The sequence below is a fragment of the Oncorhynchus masou genome, chromosome 12 (genome assembly GCF_036934945.1).
Source record: "Oncorhynchus masou masou isolate Uvic2021 chromosome 12, UVic_Omas_1.1, whole genome shotgun sequence".
Lineage (NCBI taxonomy): Eukaryota > Metazoa > Chordata > Actinopteri > Salmoniformes > Salmonidae > Oncorhynchus > Oncorhynchus masou.
Window position 1 is genome coordinate 68,042,943 of NC_088223.1, and position 21,594 is coordinate 68,064,536.

At 41.3% G+C, this 21,594-nt stretch overlaps 1 protein-coding gene across 1 annotated transcript; it reads left to right on the forward strand.

The window, feature by feature from the left end:
• The first annotated feature begins 1,453 nt into the window (after positions 1 to 1,453).
• On the forward strand, positions 1,454 to 21,276 carry trpv1 (transient receptor potential cation channel, subfamily V, member 1). The gene is made up of 17 exons (XM_064981754.1): positions 1,454 to 1,646; positions 4,411 to 4,656; positions 4,950 to 5,107; positions 5,562 to 5,714; positions 5,893 to 6,030; positions 6,289 to 6,587; positions 7,714 to 7,890; positions 9,706 to 9,861; positions 10,710 to 10,805; positions 11,097 to 11,167; positions 11,585 to 11,750; positions 12,050 to 12,116; positions 18,348 to 18,549; positions 18,713 to 18,857; positions 18,995 to 19,119; positions 19,546 to 19,664; positions 20,809 to 21,276. The coding sequence occupies exons 2-17, from the start codon at positions 4,433 to 4,435 to the stop codon at positions 20,925 to 20,927; spliced, it is 2,415 nt and encodes an 804-aa protein (XP_064837826.1). The 5' UTR covers positions 1,454 to 1,646; positions 4,411 to 4,432; the 3' UTR covers positions 20,928 to 21,276.
• The last annotated feature ends 318 nt before the right edge of the window (positions 21,277 to 21,594 follow it).

A 21,594-nucleotide genomic window follows, 5' to 3' on the forward strand; every position in this document is an offset into this window, starting at 1 on the left:
ACGTTTGTTTATGTGTAACTCTGTGTTGTTGTTTTTGTCGCACTGCTTTGCTTTATCTTGGACAGGTCGCAGTTGTAAATAAGAACTTGTTCTCAACTGGCCTACCTGGTTAAATAAAATAAAGGTGAAATAAAATAAAATAAAAATGAGGAGCTGATCAGATGTGCCCTTAGAGTGGACAGTAGTGACCTGAGGGTGAGTCTTACCATCCGGGGGGAAAGACACGACCCGCTCAGCCTGGGCCAGGTATAAAAAAATACACCCCTTCAAACTCTCCCTGGACCACATAACCAGAGCAGTGTGCCGGGCGTTCTGGACAATATCACCTCCATGATGCACCCTATCTTCCTTCTGGATGCTGGATTGCAAAGGATCATGGGCAGTGGGAGTGCCTTTTCCCATAACGCGGTGCTCAGACATGAAGCAGAGGGTGTTTTCTTTACCTGTGGAATATGGGCAGGATGTAGACTCAGCTGTGGGCGTGGTTATGGTCTTTCATGGCAGACTATGAGTTACAAATTCACACACAGCGGGGCATTCCTATTTATTTATGTCACGGATCCCTCTGGAACATTCATTGCACTCACCTGGCCCCTATTCCCACTGATTGTATTTGTATATATGTGCCCTTTGTTCACCATGGTGCTGTCGATTATTGTTACAATGTCCGTTGGTTCGTGTGAGTACCTGTGCTGTGTGTTTTGGCTTTTCTGCCATTGTGGATTGCGCAGATGATTACGTGTCTCGTCCCGTGTGTTAATCATCGTGCGCTTGTATTATTTATTCAAGGTACTCCTCGCTCTTTTGTTTGGGTTTCTACCCTGTGTTTTGTTACGTGTTTGTTTGGTCTTCGTCCCCGTGCCTTAACACAGCACGCCGTAATTTAGGTAAATAAAAAATAAAAACCGCTGTTACGCATTCCTGCGCCTGTCTCCCGAATCATTCATGCCAACACGACAGTTTACTTGAATATTTGAATAGTTTTTCTTTATTGGCTAACAGTGACTATTACAATCAACATCATGCTTATTTTACTATTCAGTGATATCCTCAGAAATGTTTATGAACTAATACTATTTGAAATCCATTGTGCAATCTCCAATCAAAATGATCTCACATTTATAGTACAAACTAAAAGTTAAATTAGGTCTACAGTAAGGGGGTAAGTGGTAATGTAGGACCTGGTTAACTACAGTAAAATAATGTACTGTATTTGAAATGTTTGCATTGGTGAACTTGAACTTTTAACTAAAACATTGTTCTGCTACTGCTAGCTTACACATCAGTGTTATTAACAAGATTTTAGTATTGTTGATCATTACAACTATCATTTATAATGATTACAATTATTTAATGCTGTTTTTACTAAATGAGAAAATTGTTATGTTATCATGGCGCATGTAAAAGAAGTCAAAGTATGTTGATCCCTCTAACTACAGTATATAGTAAGTCTAATCTCACAAGACAAGTTTTTTTCCAACCACAATCTTAGTCACAGGAACAGACTCACCAACAACACAGCTCACCAGGCAGCAAATCTAAGAGAAGGCACACACTCCGGAAGCTCTGCAAAGTTGTTCTGAAAGAAAGAAGAAACCCTTGTGAGAAGAAATCCCTTGTGAGACGAGACACATTCAAAACAATAAGTAAGTAATATATTATCTGATAATATGTAATTATATATGACTAGATTAATCATCTATGTTTGTGTTATTACATTGTTATGACATATACAGTATTCAAGAAGATAGATGCCTTTGCATCAAACTAACTACACAGTACCATTAGGTCTTATGAGGATATTAGAAAATCTTTGATCAGCTGTGCAACATTTTGTAGGCTACTCAAAGTGTGAAGTAATGAGAAGGGGATGATATTTTGGCTTTAAGAATTTGCAACAAAATGTTGTACAAAAAGTGGCAAATCAGGATACTGGAATTTACTTTTGAAGCAGAGATTGTGAAATGCAGAATATGACCATGCCATTGTGTGCACTGAGTATGTGTGTATGTGAACTTTGAGGATTTACTAAGAATGTTGGTTCAACACCTTATCAATTTACTTATGTGGTATTCTATGTTTCTATCAATAGGAATATAGTATGCATATAGTTCGGATGCAGAGAGTAAATAAGAGCCCATGGCTAAACTGATGTCCATTTACTTTTGAATATAATGTTAACAAAACACATGTACATTAAAACAGTTATTAGTCAACATTCATAAGAATAAGCTAAGATCCTTTGTGCATCTCCTGGTCACTATATCATTGCTGTCTCAGCAGTGCAATAGAGGCTGGGTCAATAACACCAAGGCTCAGCCATGTAGCCTTTTAAGCTCTCAGCGCAGAGCTCTCTCTGGTGGTAATGTACTCTGATACTCCCAGGGGATGGCCTCTACCTATCTTTCTGCATCAGGCTCTCTCTCCGCTCTCCAACATCATCCCCATCGCTTTATCCATAGCATCCCTCTCTACTACTCACAGTAGTCGTGAGTAAGATTCAAACACACACACACGCTCTGTGTATAGAGGTTGATTTGTCATGCGGTTGTGCATTTAAGGTGTTTATTTAATACACGGATGATATGATAGACAAAGACATAAGAGAAAATGTGATCCAGCAGACCACTCTGTGAAATTGTCTTCATACATACATGGAAGGAATTCATTCATCTCTGTGTAAGTACAGTTATCTGTATGTTAGACCTTCAGGTCCCAGATGGCTTCATGTTATGAATTATAGAATCATAAGCAGGTGTTGATGATGGCTTTGAATTTGCTTTGTTTGTGTGGGAAAGGTTCCGTTATTCTATTGCCATAACTGAATTCACTCCAAACTGTAAACATTCAGTCCAGTCAACATGTCGTGCATGAGCTCACTGTGAGAAACTGTACTGTAGAGCAGGCTTCTAATAGAAACCATGAATATAACCAAATCACAATTGCTCACTGTTAGGTTTTACATTTTTGCATGCAATTTATTAGTTAGATGTGTCTGAAACTGTGATTCTAACATTTTTTGTTTTCATGATGATCCATGATGTCATTGTCTACCAGTCTAGTCGTTTTCTAACAACATCTGCACAGGAGGACGATTCAAATGTACACGGTTACATGAAGACTGTATCAGAGCAGAATAAGACAAGCACAACAATTAGATTATTCAGCTTGAGTTTCAGCTTACACTGTAGTTAATGTGAAAAGATTCAATTAGCATAAGAAAAACAATAATGTGTTTAAATGAGGAACAGACTATACGCTGTGGTGGGAGAGAGCTCATCGTTGATGTGCTACAGTTGGTAGACACTGTGGTTTTGTTTTTTTGTAAGTAGGGAGGGGTTGGCAATCATATGACACCGCATCAGAAAATAGCCTTTCTTCTCTGAGAGGAAGAAGCCATTTTGAGCCCCAGGTCCAGCAGCTTTAGATGAGTAGATGAGGATCTATAATGTACATCAAGTGACAGCAAAATGGCCACCAATTATGCATGCAGACATTATCTCATAGAGTGGATAAGAGTCAATGTTCACGTGCTGCACACTGTTTTACACTGAGCGTGTGTTGTGCCATTTTGAGCCTTAGATGATTTGCTTTCACAACGCTGTATTCCCTAGTAACACAGTTCTGTATTATTTCATTAATTTGTCAAGGGTATCATAAACCAAATTATTTGATGAGATTGAGATGGATCTAGATGTGCTGGGTTATAAATGGTGATGTGTTTGAATCATGGTCATGACCACTCTCTTTCTGCTGTTCCACACATGTTGTTCTCCTCATGGTAGGCAGAGGTCTTCAGAGTTTCACTCTGAGTCATTGTCAACCCCCTTCCTCTTTTCTAGGGCATCTACAGGGAAATAACAAAACAATTTGTTTCTCATGCCATCCTTTTTCTGATAAATAATTTAAATCCCCAGAATAATGATTCATTCTGATCAGCTTAGCTTGAAGAGAAATGTGATTATTTACAATGTGTCTCAGTAGTGGCTGTCTGGGAATGTTTTGCCAGTTATTTAAGTAAAGAAAGGGTTCCAGGCCTGGATAGAGTTTTTTATTAGCTACAGTTGTCATGGGGAAGTGCTAATAAATAACCAGCTTTGTTAGCGATCTGGGGGTGAAACATCACATGTCTAAAAGCTGGTGTATTTTGAGGTCAGCTCTCTCATTATGTTTCCGAGAATCTCGATAAATGGAAAAAATTGTCAAGTTAATGTCTAGTTATTAAAATGTGTATGACCAAACAATATTTCATCATGCCAAAACTCAGAAAGATAACCATGAATGCAGTCCCTCACTGCAGAAAAATAAAATAAAATTAGAATTTGTCAATCCTCTCATGGGATTTATAATATACTGAACGTACTGTATTTACATGACTGTGATGTGTTATCATTGTAACTCCTCCTCTAGACCACCAGTCCGAGGAGTCATTATGAGCAAGTCAAAGGGCCCAGAGTACCCTTCCTTCTCTCTGGAGACGGATGACAGGACAGATGATGAGAGGGCACAGAGCAGACAGGTGAAGAAGCCTGACCGGCTGGTGTCTGCCCTAGGCTTAGGCAGTTCGGAGGGGCCCAAAGCCCCCATGGACTCAGACTACCAGGATGAGCTGGAGGAGGCCGCTCCCAAGATTAGATTCAATCTCAATTTTGACAAGTGAGACAACGCATTCACAAAATATAATAACACATTCTGTACAGTATGGCGACAAATGGTGTTTAATGCCTGATTGTAGGGCTAAGTCACACTAATAACAGTCTTAATACTGTTTGAGAAAACACAGATGTCTTCCCTCAGGGAGGACATTTTTTTAATCAGAAGTTAATTTACAATATAACATGAGAGTAAGGTCTTTGTTTTGAAGCCCTTTTGGGAAAGACCATTCGTTGTTTTCCAATTGAAGAAGAAATGCTTTCCTAAATACTAAAGTCTAACATTTTTCTTTGTAGAGAAGTACGATGTTTGCAGGAGAACAAAGAGGACAGGGACAGCAAGAGGTTTGACATCAAGAGGCTGTTTGAGGCCGTGTCCACTGGTGATGTCATGAAGCTGGAGGGGCTGCATCAGTACTTGCATCAGTCCATGAAAAAGCTCTCCAACACTGAGTGTGAGGGGGACTATGCATTACAATATATAGTATTGTATAATTTTAGCATTTTAGGGTACCACTTTACATTACAGTGCTATTATTGCTGTGTAACTACTTGTGTTATTACAGTGTAATGAGTATTGTAAACTAACCCCAACCCTAGCTTGATGTCCACACCCTGGCTCAACCCAAAACCAACCCATTAACCTAACCCTACCTTCATGTCCACACCCCAGCCAAACCCTAACTCTAGCCATTACCCTAACCATAGATTCATGTCCACATCCCAGTTAAGCCCTAACTCTAGCATCAATCCTAATTTTAACTTCATGTCCACATCCCAGCTCAACTCTAACCTCAACCCTACCCCTAACCCTAGAGTGGTAATACATTGTACCTATAGCTTTACCACTAACGCTGACCATCAAGTGTATTATTTTATACCTCATTCTTTCACCTCTTGCTCTCCTAGATCAATCGTATGGTAAAAACGTCCTGCTGAAGGCTCTACTGAATCTGAGAAATGGCAGAAATAACACAATTGAATATCTCCTTGACATCTCAGAGAAGATGGGGGACATCAAAGAATTAGTAAATGCTGCATACACAGACAGCTATTACAAAGGTGAACTGTCATATAACCAGAATTATCATTACTTGATGTTGTTCATCTATTCCACACATGTCTCTGACAACTCAGTTTTATATACACAGCCCTCAACATACCAAAACAGTCATGTAACTGTATATGTCAGGCCATGCATGTTATGATATTCTATCCTTTCTATCTACGGATCAAATAGGTCAAACAGCCCTTCATATTGCCATTGAGAGAAGGAGCACCTATTTTGTTGAGCTATTGATCAAGAAAGGAGCAAACGTCCATGCCAAAGCCTGTGGGAAATTCTTCCAGCTCAATGATGGACCCAGCTTCTACTTTGGTGAGTGTGTCAGTATCACTGAGCCTTGAACAGTATCCTCCTCTGGTAGGTTTGACAACAGACTCTTCTACTTGTCAGGCGTCTAGTCTAGTCTAATCATTCCCTTCTTTATGACGAAGGGAATTTTATTAAAGTGTTTTATGAAGCTTTATTTAAATTGGATTTACATATCCAGAAAATATTTCCAACAAGGTTGTCACTGTTGTGGTGGATAGGGTAATAGAAAGGACATTGAATTGAGGGAAAATGTGTTTCTAGGTGAGCTACCTCTGTCCCTGGCTGCATGCACCAACCAGCCTGAGGTGGTGGACTTTCTGCTGGAGAATGACTACCACAGAGTGGATGTGAGGGAGAGTGATTCTCTGGGTAACATGGTGTTGCATGCCCTGGTGGTGTTGGCTGATAACACACCAGAGAACACTGACTTCATCACCTCTATGTATGACCACATCCTCACAACAGCTGCCCGCCTGCACCCCAAATGGAGGCTGGAGGACATTGAGAACAACCAGGGCCTGACGACTATAAAACTGGCTGCCAAGACTGGCAAGATCGGGGTAAGGGAGGAGTCCAATATGGAGTAATGCTGTAATGGTGTTCGGCCCAATAGAGACCTTCTTGTTGTTTCCAAATTAAGTAATCTCATCTTTATTGTAATATGTTGTTCCTGTTAGACGTACAAATTTTTCTTTCATACAGTGCATTCAGAAAATATTCAGACCCCTTGACTTTTTACACATTTTGTTACGTTACAGCCCTATTCTAAAATTGATTGAATAAATGTTTTTCCTCATCAATCTACACACTATACCCCATAATGACAAAGCAACAGGTTTTTAGAAATGTTGCAAATTTATTTCAAATTAAAAAAAGAAATACCTTTTTTACATAACTATTCAGACCCTTTGCTATGAGACTCGAAATTGAGCTCAGGTGCATCCTGTTTCCATTGATCATCCTTGAGGGGACTGGTAGACTGGTAGCATCAGGGACTGGTAGACTAGTCAGAATCAAGGGAAAGATGAATGGAACAAAGTACAGAGAGATCCTTGATGAAAACCTGCTCCAGAGTGCTCAGAACCTCAGACTGGGGCAAAGGTTCACCTTCCAACAGGACAACAACTCTAAGCACACAGCCAAGACAATGCCGGAGTGGCTTCAGGACAAGTCTTTGAATGTCCTTGGGTGGCCCAGCCAGAGCCTGAACTTGAACCAGATCGAACATCTCTGGAGAGACCTGAAAATAGCAGTGTACCAATGCTCCCCATTCAACCTGACAAAGCTTGAGAGGATCTGCAGAGAAGAATGGAAGAAACTCCCCAAAAACAGGTATGCCAAGCTTGTACCAGTATACCCCAGAAGATTTGAGGCTGTAATCGCTGTCAAAGGTGCTTCAAAGTACTGAGTAAAGTGTCTGAATACTTATGTCTATTTCAGTTTTACATTTTTTATAAATGTACAAAAATTTCTAAAACCCTGTTTTTGCTTTATCATTATCGGGTATTTTGTGTAGACGGATGAGGGGGAAAAACTATTGAATCCATTTTAGAATAAGGCTATAACCTAACAAAATGTGGAAAAAGTCAAGAGGTCTGAATACTTTCCGAATGCACTGTATGTGTTTATCATAATGTGCTACATCCTTCCATTATGTGTAAACCAATTGTTTTATTCCTCATCTAGCTGTTTAAGCACATGATGCATCGTGAGTTCCAGGAGAGGGAGACCAGAAACCTGTCCCGTAAATTCACTGAGTGGGTTTACGGACCCGTCCACTCCTCCCTGTATGACCTGGACTCACTGGACTCCTACGAGAAGAACTCTGTCCTGGAAATCATCGTTTACAGCAGTGACATTCCTGTGAGTCACATTTATATCAAAAGGATCAAATCATAAGCCCCTTTATACCTGGTGCTATCATGCATCCTTTGTCCTAATCTTGGCCACATTCTGATTGTGCCCAGATTTTCAGACATGCATCTGTCCACTGCGTTGTGACCAAATTTGCTGATCCCTCCCTCTATGCAAATTATTTGAGAGGTATTCTTTTTAAATAACATTTATTTATTTTAAGACACATTTTGATGGCCTGAGTTAATGGTACCACCTGTCAATGATTTTAGAGGGCTGGATAATGATAATTTAAATGGTTTCACTTTCCAGATCCAGCTACACTTCCAGACACAATGCATGTCTTACTACCTCTGGTGGTCAGGAAGATCAGATCACAATCACATCAAAATGCATCTTTTATTTATTTTTGTAGATTTTCTTTGATCTTTTATAAACAATACAAAACATTCACATACAAATGACAACATCGTACAAACATCAACTACATCACACCTGCCCCGACCCACTAGCACACACCCCCATCTCCAGCGCCCCATCACTCTGTTTCTCTCCATAGCGCACTCACTTTCAATTTTTAGATAGTAAAGCGGTTGACCTTTCCACTGTGATAACGACGAACGATTGCTTGATTTACAGTTTTTACGATATGTTTTTTTTAAGATGATTGACAAGTAAAAGTATCGTCCAACCGATTGGGTATCTCACTGCACCCCCTCTTATGCCATGTCTTGAAATATGCAGATTTACAGATTAAAAGTACATTTACATTGTAATACTTCTGAAAGCCAACTTTCTAACTCCGCCCATAACTTTTGGACTTTATAACATTCCAAGAAGGCATGGATTATTGAGTCATTATTAGTTTTACACTTCAGACATGACTCTGCCGTTGTGCTGCAGAATTTGTGAATTTTGTCTCAATATTATTCTATAAATGTATTTATACTGGATTAAGTGTACATTTTCATTATCTGTAATATTGTTTAATTATGGTCCAACATTCCCTCCATCTTGTGCCAACATCAGTTATTTATTTTTAAGTCTGGGTTCCAATAGTTTATACTTTTTTTCTAAGAGATTGTCAGCTGGATAGGCCCTCTGCAAGGTTTTGTATAGCTTACCTATCATATGAATATCCTTTTCTGACTCAGATAGGATTTCCTCAAGATTGATCTGATGTCCAAAAGATTTTGAATCAAAATTGTGTGATCAAAAACATTTAAGTTGCATGTATTTGACAATATTGCTTTTCAGAATTACCAAGTCATTTACAGTTTCTATGCCTTTAGTTTTTACATGTGGACCAATTTATCGGTGAATTCTGATAAACTATCCAAGGATTGGTCCATAAGGTTGTGTTTTTATTGAGTGATGTTTGTTCTTGTAGAATACATTTAATTTTTTTCCAACTCTGAAGTTATTAATATTCTTAGCTTTATCCTTTGAAAATAGACACGTAAAAAGATTTTGGATATGAGCATCTTAATAGTCTACACCTGTCTAAAGAATATGGGCACACTCAGAATGGGGTCCATGCTATCTGATAGCATTGACTAATCAGAATGTGGACAACATTAGGAAGGACACATGTTAGCACCAGGTATAAATGGGTCTCTAGATGCCATTTCCTGCTGTTGTGCCCTTGAGCAAGGCACATAACACCTAAACTGCTCCATGAGTTCTGCACTGTGGTTAACCCTGTGCAGCTGTTCTCCAACCTCTCTGTGAATCTGTGTCTCTAAAGAGAGAAAGACTCAAATATAGATATACTAGCATAAAATTGTGGCTATATTATATCAATATTATAACATATAATTTCAGAATCGCCATGAGATGCTGCAGATTGAGCCTCTGAACAGGCTACTGGAGGAGAAGTGGGACAAGTTTGCTGCTCGGATGTTTTTCTTAAACTTCCTGGTTTACCTGGTTTACCTCTCCGTCTTCACTGCTGTCGCCTACTACAGGAAGAAGGGAACGGTGAGGTCTTTGCATTATCACAATAAGCTACATTATTCTAGCCTGGCTGGTCCCAGAGCAATTAAGTTTGGATCCATGCAAAAATCATTCAGATATAGAGGAGATCAAAGTATTATTTATGAATTGTTTATTGTCACATACAGGTGCAGTGAAATGTGGTGTTATACAGGGTCAGCCATAGTAGTACGGTGCCCTTGGAGCAAATTAGGGTTAAATGCCTTGCTCAAGGACACATCGACAGATTTGTCACCTTGATGGCCCAGGTATTAGCAGCATACCATCCTGCATCCCACTGCTGGCTTGCTTCTGAAGCTAAGCAGGGTTGGTTGTGGTCAGTCCCTGGATAGGTGACCTGATACTGCATACAGCAGCCTTTCCTCTTGTCTAAAAAAATATCCCAATGCCCCAGGGCAGTGATTTGGGACATTGCCTTGTGTAGGGTGCTGTCTTTTGGATGGGACATAAAACAGGTGTCCTGACTCTCTGTGGTCACTAAAGATCCCATGGCACTTATTGTAAGAGTAGGGGTGTTAACCCCGGTGTCCTGGCTAAATTCCCAATCTGGCCACCTAAATATCACATCATGGTCACCTAATCTCATCCCCAGCTTACAATTGTCTCATTCATCCTCCTCTCCCCTGTAACCATTCCCCAGATCGTTGCTGTAAATGAGAATGTGTTCTCAGTAAACTTACCTAGTAAAATAAGGTTTAAATAAAAAAATCTAAACCAGCAACCTTTTGGTTACTTTGCCAACACTCTAACCACTAGGCTGGCTACCTGCTGTCCAAAGACAGTTATTTTAATTAACTTCAGCTTAATTTCTTCTCTCACCCTCTGATATCCAGCCACCTTTTACTCTGGAACATACCAGACAGGAGTACCTGCGACTCGCCGGTCAGGTTTTTATAACTGTGGGAGCCTGCTATTTCTTCATAAGAGGGGTATGTGTGATGAGCTTTGATTATATGAGGATTAAGGCCAGGATTCAATCCGATTCGCGCTAGATCCATGTTATAGCGCGGTTGACACTTAAAGGCATTTTCTAATTGAGCCGACACCTGCAGCGTTTACCTTGAACGCTATCTTCAATAACGCGGTAAGATTGCCTTTAAAAGCTGTGTTGTCTGCAAGCGCGATTGGATTGAATCCCGGCCTAAATGTTAGTAATATAATTTAACAAAACTGTATTCAAAAGTGTGGTTGATCAAATGTTTTTCTTTTTCTATCCCAAGATATTAGACTTGAAGAGAAAACGTCCAAGCCTGGACACTTTGCTGATTGACGGATACAGTGAAATCCTTTTGTGAGTCGTACAAAATCTCTCTCAACACTCACTAATTATTTGATAGATGATGTATCACCTGCCCCTGCATACTTAAACAATAACTAAGGGATTAGAAGAACTTCTAATAAGGACAATGCCACATCTTTCAGAATGCCTTGCAAGCTTGTGGGCTAGACCCACACACTCCTACTGGTACACACTGTATAATAACATGCTGAAGTCAGAGTGGTCCAACGCAGTACTAGTCTATCTTTGATCCTGACATCTTAGGATACATTTTTCTAAGCCATGTTGATAATGTTTCTTGGCAGGTCTATGCATGTGTGTGTAGGAAGTTTGTGTTTCTCTAGTGTCAGAGGTTATCTCTCTGTGATTCCAACTCTCTTCCGCAGTGAGTTGATGCAACGTTTGACTTTAACTTGCCTTTGTGTGTAGTTTTCTGCAGGCGATTTTCTTCCTGGCCTCCTCAGTGCTGTACTGCTGTGGTAGGGAGGAGTACCTGGGTTTTTTTGTGCTGTGTCTGGCTCTCAGCTGGGTCAACCTGCTCTACTTCTCCAGGGGATACAGACACATGGGCATCTACAGTGTCATGATACAGAAGGTACACAGGATACCAGGGCCTGTTTTCACAAAGATTCTCTGAGTAGGAGTGTTGAAATAGGAACACTTGCCTTTTAGAACACAATGAATACAATTCCATGGAGAGAGGGGACCTGATCCTAGATCAGCACTCCTGCACTGAGACTCTAGAATTCAGTCCCTTTGACACTCTTACAGAGAAGCTACAGGATTCATTGCCGCAGGGTATCTACCATTGGAACAACATTGGTGTTATGACCGAGCTGTAGTTATAATCCACAGTTCATTTGATACTCTCATTCTTACTCTCTTTTTTTTTAGATGATCCTATGTGATATCTTGCGCTTTCTCTTTGTCTACGTTACCTTCCTCTTTGGGTTTTCAGCAGGTATTTCAACTCTCCTCTGTCACTTTTGCACGCAGGGACACAAACATAGCCTTTCAGTGGCTCATGAATTCAAAATGTATTTGTTTATTGTTCCAACATCATCAAAAGACCTATTGAGAGAATATAAGCAAACAATATGATTTATTTTATATATATATATATATAAATTATATATTTATATATTTATATATATATATATATACACACTAACGTTTAAATGTTTGGGGTCACTTAGAAATGTCCTTGTTTTTGAAAGAAAAGCACATTTGTTGTCCATTAAAATAACATCAAATTGATCAGAAATAGTGTGTAGACATTGTTAATGTTGTAAATGACTATTGTAGCTGGAAACGGCAGATTTTTTATGAAATATCTACGTAGGCATAAAGAGGCCCATTATCAGCAAACATCATTCCTGTGTTCCAATGGCACATTGTGTTAGCTAATCCACGTTTATCATTTTAAAAGGCTAATTGATCATTAGAAAACCCTTTTGCAATTATGTTAGCACAACTGAAAACTGTTGTTCTGATTAAAGAAGCAATAAAACTGGCCTTCTTTAGGCCTTCTTTAGACAAGTTGAGTATCTGGAGCATCAGCCTTTGTGGGTTCGATTACAGGATGAAAATGGCCAGAAACAAATAACTTTCTTCTGAAACTCGTCAATCTATACTTGCTCTGAGAAATAAAGGCCATTCCATGCGAGAAATTGCCAAGAAACTGAAGATCTCATACAATGCTGTGTACTACTCTTTTCACAGAACAGCGCAAACTGGCTCTAACCAGAATAGAAAGAGGAGTGGGAGGCCCCGGTGCACAACTGAGCAAGAGGACAAGTACATTAGAGTGTCTAGTTTGTCCTAAACTTGCAGCTTCATTAAATAGTACCTGCAAAACACCAGTCTCAACATCAACAGTGAGGAGGCGACTCATGGATGCTGGCCTTCTAGGCAGAGTTGCAAAGAAAAATAGGTATCTCTGACTGGCCAATAAAAATTAAATATTAAGATGGGCAAAAGAACACCGACAGTGGACAGAGGTACTCTCAGAATCAGAACAACAGTTTTCAGCTGTACTAACATAATTGCAAAAGTTAATTAGCCTTTTAAAATTATATCAACTTAGATTAGCTAACACAACGTGCCATTGGATCACAGGAGTGATGGTTGCTGATAATGGGCCTCTGTACGCCTATGTAGATATTCCATTAAAAATCAGCCGCTTCCAGCTACAATAGTCATTTACAACATTAACAATGTCTACACTGTATTTCTGATCAATTGGATGTTATTTTAATGGACAAACAAATGGCCTTTCTTTCAAAAACAAGGACATTTCTAAGTGACCCCAAACTTTTGAATGATAGGGTATATTTACAGTGGCTGTCAAAAGTTTGGACACACCTACTAATTCAAGGGTTTTTCTTTATTTTTTACTATTTCCTACATTGTAGAATAATAGTGAAGACATCAAAACTATGAAATAACACATATGGAATCATGTACTAACCAAAAAAGTGTTAAACAAATCAAAATACATTTTATATTTTGTATTCTTTAAAGTAGCCACCCTTTGCGCACGCTTGGCATTCTCTCAACCAGCTTCACCTGGAATGCTTTTCCAACAGTCTTGAAGGAGTTCCCACATATGCTGAGCACTTGTTGGCTGCTTTTCCTTTCACTCTGCTGTCCAACTCATCCCAAACATTCTAATCTGGGTTTAGGTTGGGTGATTGTGGAGGCCAGGTCATCTGATGCAGCACTCCATCACACTCCTTCTAGGTATAATAGCCCTTACACAGCCTGGAGGTGTGTTGGGTCATTGTCCTGTTGAAAAACAAATGATAGTCCCACTAAGCGCAAACCAGATGGGATGGCGTATCGCTGCAGAATGCTGTGGTAGGCATGCTGGTTAAGTGTGCCTTGAATTCTAAATAAATCAGACAATGTAACCAACAAAGCACCCCCACACCATGACACCTCCTCCTCCATGCTTTACGGTGGGAACCACACATGCGGAAATCATCCCTGCACCTACTTTGCGTCTCACAAAGACACGGTGGTTGAAACCAAATATCTCAAATTTGGAGTCATCAGACCAAAGGACATATTTCCATTGGTCTAATGTCCATTGCTCGTGTTTCTTGGCCCAAGCAAGTCTCTTCTTATTATTGGTGTCCTTTAGTAGTGGTTTCTTTGCAGCGATTCAACCATGGTCAGATTCACGCAGTCTTCTCTGAACAGTTGATGTTGAGATGTGTCTGTTACTTGAACTCTGTGAAGCATTTATTTGGGCTGCAATTTCTGAGGTGCAGTTAACTCTAATGAACTTATTCTCTGCAGCAGATGTAACTCTGGGTCTTCCTTTCCTGTGGCGATCCTCGTGAGAGCCAATTTGATCATAGCGCTTGATGGTTTTGCTACTGCAAAGTTCTTGAAATGTTCCGGATTGACTGACCTTCATGTCTTAAAGTAATGATGGACTATGGTTTCTCTTTGATTATTTGAGCTGTTTTTTGCCATAATATGGACGTGGTCTTTTACCAAATAGGGCTATCTTCTGTATACCACCCCTACCTTATCACAGCACAACTGATTGGCTCAAATGCATTAAGAAGGAAATAAATTCCACAAATGAACTTTTAACAAGGCACACCTCTAAATTGAAATGCATTCCAGGTGACCAACTCATGAAGCTGGTTGAGAGAATACCAAGAGTGTGCAAAGCTCTTGTTAACATGGTGCCAAGAGGATGGGTGACGTTTTACATGTCGTAACCAATTGTGCTATTTTGTTTGCTTTTTTGCATTGTTTGTAACTTTGTTTTTTAACTTATTTTGTACATAATATTGCTGCTACTGTCTCTTATGCCCCAAAATAACTTCTGGACATCAGAACTGGGAATACTCACTATGAACTGGAAGAAGCTTTTTCCTTTGAGTCCGCCGAAAAATATAAACTGCTCTCCCGGCAACAGGCCCAGATCCACGTCATTTGTGGAGAAAAGACAGAGGAAAAGAGTACGCAGATCGGGCTGCCTTTTGAGAATCCGTAGGCGAGCGAGTAAACTCCCACATCCATCAATTCTACTTCCTAACATGCAATCATTGGAAAATAAAATTGATGACCTACGATTACGATTATCCTACCAACGGGACATTAAGGACTGTGTTTCACCGAGTCGTGGCTGAACGATGACAAGGATAATATAGAGCTGGAGGGATTTTCAATGCACCGGCAGCACAGAGAAGCTATGTCTGGTTAGACGAGGGGTAGGGGTGTGCGCCTTTTTGTCAATAACAGCTGGTGCGCGACGTCTAATATTAAAGAAGTCTCGAGGTATTGCTCGCCTTAGTCAGAGTACCTTATGATAAGCTGTAGACCACACTATCTACCAAGAGAGTTCTCATCTATATTATTCGTAGCCATCTATTTACCACCACAGACCGATGCTGGCACTAACACCGCACTCAACCAACTCTATAAGGCCATAAGCAAACAAGAAAATGCTCACCCAGAAGCAGCGCTCCTAGTGACCGGAGATTTTAATGCAGGCAAACTTAAATCAGTTTTACCAAATGTATTACCAGCATGTCACATGTGCAGCACCTTTATTCCACACAGAATGCATACAAAGCTATCCCCCACACTCCATTTGGCAAATCTGACCATAATTATTTCCTCCTAATCCCTGCTTACAAGCAAAAACTAAAGCAGGAAGTACCAGTGACTCGCTCAATACGGAAGTGGTCAGACGGCGTGAATGCTATGCTACAGGACTATAGCTACAGGACTTTAGCTAGCACAGACTGTAATATGTTCCGGGATTTATCCAATGGCATTGAGGAGTATACCACCTCAGTCACCAGCTTCATCAATACGTGCATCAACGAAGACATTGTCCTCACAGTGACCGTACGTACATATCCCAACCAGAAGCCATGGATTACAGGCATCATCCGCATTGACCTAAAGGCTAGAGCTGCTGCTTTCAAGGAGAGGGACACTAATCCGGACACCTATAAGAAATCCTGCTATGCCCTCAGACGAATCATCAAACAAGCAAAGCGCCAATACAGGATTAAGATCGAATCCTACTACACCAGCTCTGACGCTCGTTGAATGTGGCAGGTCTCGAAAACTATTACGGACTACAAATGGAAACCCAGACGCGGGCTGCCCAGTGACGCGAGCCTACCAGATGAGCTAAATGCCTTTTATGCTCGCTTCGAGGCAAGCAACACTGAAGCATGCACGAGAGCACCAGCTGTTCTGGATGACTGTGTGATTACGCTCTCGGTAGCCGATGTGAGCAAGACCTTTAGACAAGTCAACATTCACAAAGCCATGGGGCCAGATGGATTCCCAGGACGTGTACTCAAAGCATGACCGGACCAACTGGCAAGTGTCTTCACTGACATTTTCAACCTCTCCCTGACTGAGTCGGTAATACCTACATGTTTCAAGCAGACCACCATAGTCCCTGTGCCCAAGGAAGCGAAGGTAACCTGCCTAAATTATTACCGCCCTATAGCACTCACGTTGGTAGCCATGAACTGCTTTGAAAGGCTGGTCATGGCTCACATCAACAGCATCCTCCCGGATACCGTAGACCCATTCCAATTCGCATGCTGCCCAACAGATCCATAGATGACGCAATCTCAATCGCACTCCGCACTTCCCTTTCCCACCTGGACACAAGGAACACCTATGTGAGAATGCTGTTCATTGACTACAGCCCAGCGTTCAACACCATAGTGCCCACAAAGCTCATCACTAAGCTAAGGACCCTGGGACTAAACTCCTCCCTCTGCAACTGGATCCTGGACTTCCTGACGGGCCTCCCCCAGGTGGTAAGGTTAGGCAACAACACGTCTGCCACGCTGATCCTTAACTCTGGGGCCCCTTAGGGATGTGTACTGAGTCCCTTCCTGTACTCCCTGTTCACCCGCGACTCAATGGCCAAACATGACTCCAACACCATCACTAAGTTTGCTGACGACACAATAGTGGTAGGCCTGATCACTGACAATAATAAGACAGCCTATATGGAGGAGGTCAGAGAACTGGCAGTGTGGTGCCAGGACAACAACCTCTCCCTCAATGTGAGCAAGACAAAGGAGCTGATTTTGGACTACAGGTAAAGGCAGGCCAAACATCAACAGGGCTGTAATGGAGCGGGTTGAGAGTTTAAAGTTCCTTGGTGTCCACATCACCAACGATCTATCATGGTTAAAACACACCAAGACAGTCATGAAGAGGGCACAACAAAACATCCCCCTCAGGAGACTGAAAATATTTAGCATGGGTCCCCATATCATTCAAAAGTTCTACAGCTGCACCATCGAGAGCAGCTGGTTGGCACCGCCTGGTATGGCAACTGCTCGGCATCTGACCATAAAGCGCTACAGAGGGTATTGCTTACAGCCCACTATATCGCTGGGGCCAAGTTTCCTGCAATCCAGGACCTACAGTATATAATAGGGGGTGTCAGAGGAAAGCCCATAAAATTGTCAGACACCCAAGTCATAGACTGTTTTCTCTGCTACCGGCCGGCAAGCGGTACCGGAGCGCCAAGTCTAGAACCAAAAGGCTCCTTAACAGCTTCTACCCCAAGCCATAAGACTGCTGAACAATTAATCAAATGGCCCCAGAACTATTTAATTTACCCCCACCTCCATTGTTTTGTACACTACTGCTACTCGCTGTTTATTATCTATGCATAGTCACTTCACCCTACTGTACCTACACGTGAAAATGACCTTTAACCTGTACCCCACACACTGACTCAGTACCGGTACCCCCTGTATATAGCCTCATTGTTATGTTATTGTGTTTCTTTTTATTATTTTTTACTTTAGTTTATTTGGTAAATATTTTCTGAACTTCTCTTGAACTGCACTGTTGGTTAAGGGCTTGTAAGTAAGCATTTAACGGTAAGTCTACACTTGTATTCGGTGACAAATAAAGTGTGATTAGAAGCTGGCATCAAGCCAAAGGGTGGCTGCTTTGAAGAATCTCAAATATAAAACATATTTTGATTTGTTTAACACTTTTGTGGTTACAGCATGATTCCATATGTGCTGATGTCTTCACTATTATTCTACAATGTAGAAAATAGTAGAAAAAACAAAAAAACCTTGAATGAGCAGGTGTGTCCAAACCTTTGACTGGTTTTGTAAACAAAACTCTGTGAATGGACCGTAGTAAAGCATTCTCTGTCCCTCCACAGCGGTGGTCACTTTGTTGATGGAACCTGAATTGCCAGCCAATAATACAGCACATCCAATAAACAGTACAGATGGAAGAGGTCGTACCTTTTTCCTTCCCACTGAGGATTCGTGTATAAAACCCACTTTCAGGAACATCTCTCACACTATCATGGAGCTGTTCAAGTTCACCATCGGCATGGGAGACCTGGAGTTCACAGAGGGGTAATAATTGATTTTCCATATGCTAAAAGGCTATTTAGATAGACATGACTAGCACCCACCTGAGTGATGCCAAGACAGCCATTTTTGCTTCCATATACTGTACTAGCTATCATGGTGGGGAAATGGGCAGTAATTTAGGCAATTAGGAATGTGTTTTTTCTAGGTACCAGTACAAGGAAGTGTTCTACATGCTGCTAATCTCCTACATCGTGCTCACCTACATCCTGCTGCTCAACATGCTCATCGCCCTCATGAGCCGCACTGTGGAGAAGATGTCCCTGGAGAGCACCAGCATCTGGAAACTACAGGTGATCCACCATGGGTTCACTGGCAGACAGACAGATGTACTGACTGACAGGGAAATGGCACAATTTTTTAATGTTTTTGTTTTTTGTGGATAGTTTGATCTTAGCTCATTCATTGTAATGAACACCTGTGCCTACAGCGGGCCATCACCATCCTGGATCTGGAAAGGAGCCTGCCTCGCTGCTTGAGAAGGAGGCTTCGTTCTGGGGTGGACAAGGACCTGGGGACCAGGGCTGGAGAGAAAGACCGCCGATGGTGCTTCAGGTGGCCAATTTATTTACATACTGTAGATGTTGAATCAATAATGAGAGAATAGATCAAATGAAAAAATGTATCTGACAAAAGTACAAGTGAACATACCTGTACATTCCTATTGGATAACATTCTATAGATTTGATTGCGTCCAATATCAATAGCATGACAATCATTCCCAACACTAACCCATTTCGACAGGAACCCATCATATCAGGAAAATATAATTTAAAGCCGCTCATACAACCCCAGCTGTGTAATTGTGCGTCTAGAATTAAATGACTGAATGCACTCCACAGCTGCTGTGCACAGCAGCACCACAGCCTGGTACATGGTGTGCTGCATCATTGATTTGCTTTCTGTGACAGCTGATGGATGTGTCATACACTCAGGGACAGTAATTGGAGCATGTGTCTGTCTATCTGTCTGTCCTCTCAGAGTGGAGGAAGTCAACTGGAACAAATGGAACACCAACCTGGGAATAATCAATGAGGATCCAGGGAGCGGAGAAACGGCCAGGCTGTCCCCTACACACAGCAGCAGAACACTAGGCAGAGGTATAGGCCTAGTGTGTGTATCTGTTTGTGTGTGTGTTGGGAGAGAGAGAAAAACAATGAGTTTTAGGTTGGAGGCATTTTTACACCTTCTGGATCACATAATATTCTTCTGTCCAAATCAGTACTATTCAAATGTAAGTACACCTATCGACTACCGAGTCGGACCCCCTTTTTCCTCCAGAATTCTTCGGGGCATCGATTCTACAAGGTATGGCATTCAAATGTTGCTCAATTGGTATCAAGAGACCTAATCTGTGCCAGGAAAATATTCCCTTCACCATTACACCACTGTCAGCCTGTACCGTTGACACCAGGCAGAATGGGGCCATGGACTCATGCTGCTTACGCCAAATCTTGACTCTGCCATCAGCTTGATGCAACAGGAACAGTGATTCGTCGGAACAGGCAATGTTTTTCCACTCCTCAATTGTACAGTGTTGGTGGTCCAGCTTGTTTTTCGCTGATAGAAGTGGAACCTGGTGTGGTCGTCTGCTGCAATAGTCCATCCGTGACAAGAACAGACGAGTTGTTCATTCCGAGATGCCGTTCTGCGCCGTTATTTGCCTGTTTGTGGCCCACCTGTTAGCTTGCACGATTCCTGCCATTCATCTTCGACCTCTCTCATCAACGAGCTGTTTTTGCCCACAGGACTGCCGTTGACTGGATGTGTTTCGTTTGTCACACCACTCTCAGTAAACCCTAGACACTGTTGTGCGTAAAAGGCCCAGGAGGGTGTCCGTTTCTGAGATACTGGAACTGTGTTGTGCCCCTGCCAGAATCCCCCCCTTCTAATTTCCTTAATTTTGTCACTAGAGTCAAATACAGCGACATGGGCAGCAATGAAGAACGTGAAAGGGGGGAGAATTATGTCAGGGGGGAGATTTTCGGCACAACACCGGCACACCTGGCACTAACGATCATACCACGCTCAAAGTTGCTTAGGTCACTCTTTTTGCTCATTCAAATGTTCAATCGAACAGTAATGGGATGCCTCGATGCCTGCTTTATATAGCGAGCCACAGCCACCATTTTCGTGAACGGGGTACCTAATAAACTGGCCACTGAGTGTATATGGACATTAATATACTGTATCAGTGATTTGAGTGCATACAGATGAACATTTCAAACTCCTTTTTCTCTACAGAGAGGAGCTGGCGGGGGTTCCTGGGAAATGTCAGTCGAAGACAACATACACAGCCTCAGCAACAAACACAAGTAGAGAGCACAGAGATGTCCTCTCTGTCTCCTCTCAACCATGTCTGAAGTCTGCTCTCGCATCCTCCTGACCTAGATGGTTCTCTTCCTTGCAATGATTGTGATGTTTGGTTGTTTTACCTATGCACAGATTTCATGAAATTACTAAAATGTATATGTACTCTGGTTTAGTCCTATCGTGTGGTTAATAGGAGGGTAGTGGAGGGTTCTAGCCTCTAGAGGGCAGGTTTAAACAGCCAAAGAAACACATTCACTCCACTGTTATTGTGATTTACAACATTGATTTATTTATACTTAAAGCTGATTGTTATTCTGTTAAATCTATGTGCCCTAAAATGACTGCAATCTGTGTTGAGCAAATCGTAGAGATGAGATCTTAATAAAGGAAATCATTTCAGTAGTGGTCCTTAATCCTCATATGTTTACTTAACATTTTGCAATAACATAACTGGAAAACTGTATAAATATGGTTATTTTAATGAACTAATGTATTGACATACTTACCTGGCTACCCAGACTAATTCCTCAGACCGAAAGCCACACCCACAAAGGTTTGTTTCTTCTCTGCAATGAGTCTGGATTTGACTCTTTGACCTTTATTGAATGCGAACACATTCGGACCGTATGATTGGTCCCAGAAACCAATGGGTTGGGCCATAAGTATACTAATAACCAAAAAGATAACGCCAAAGATTTTTATAACTAACCTAAGACA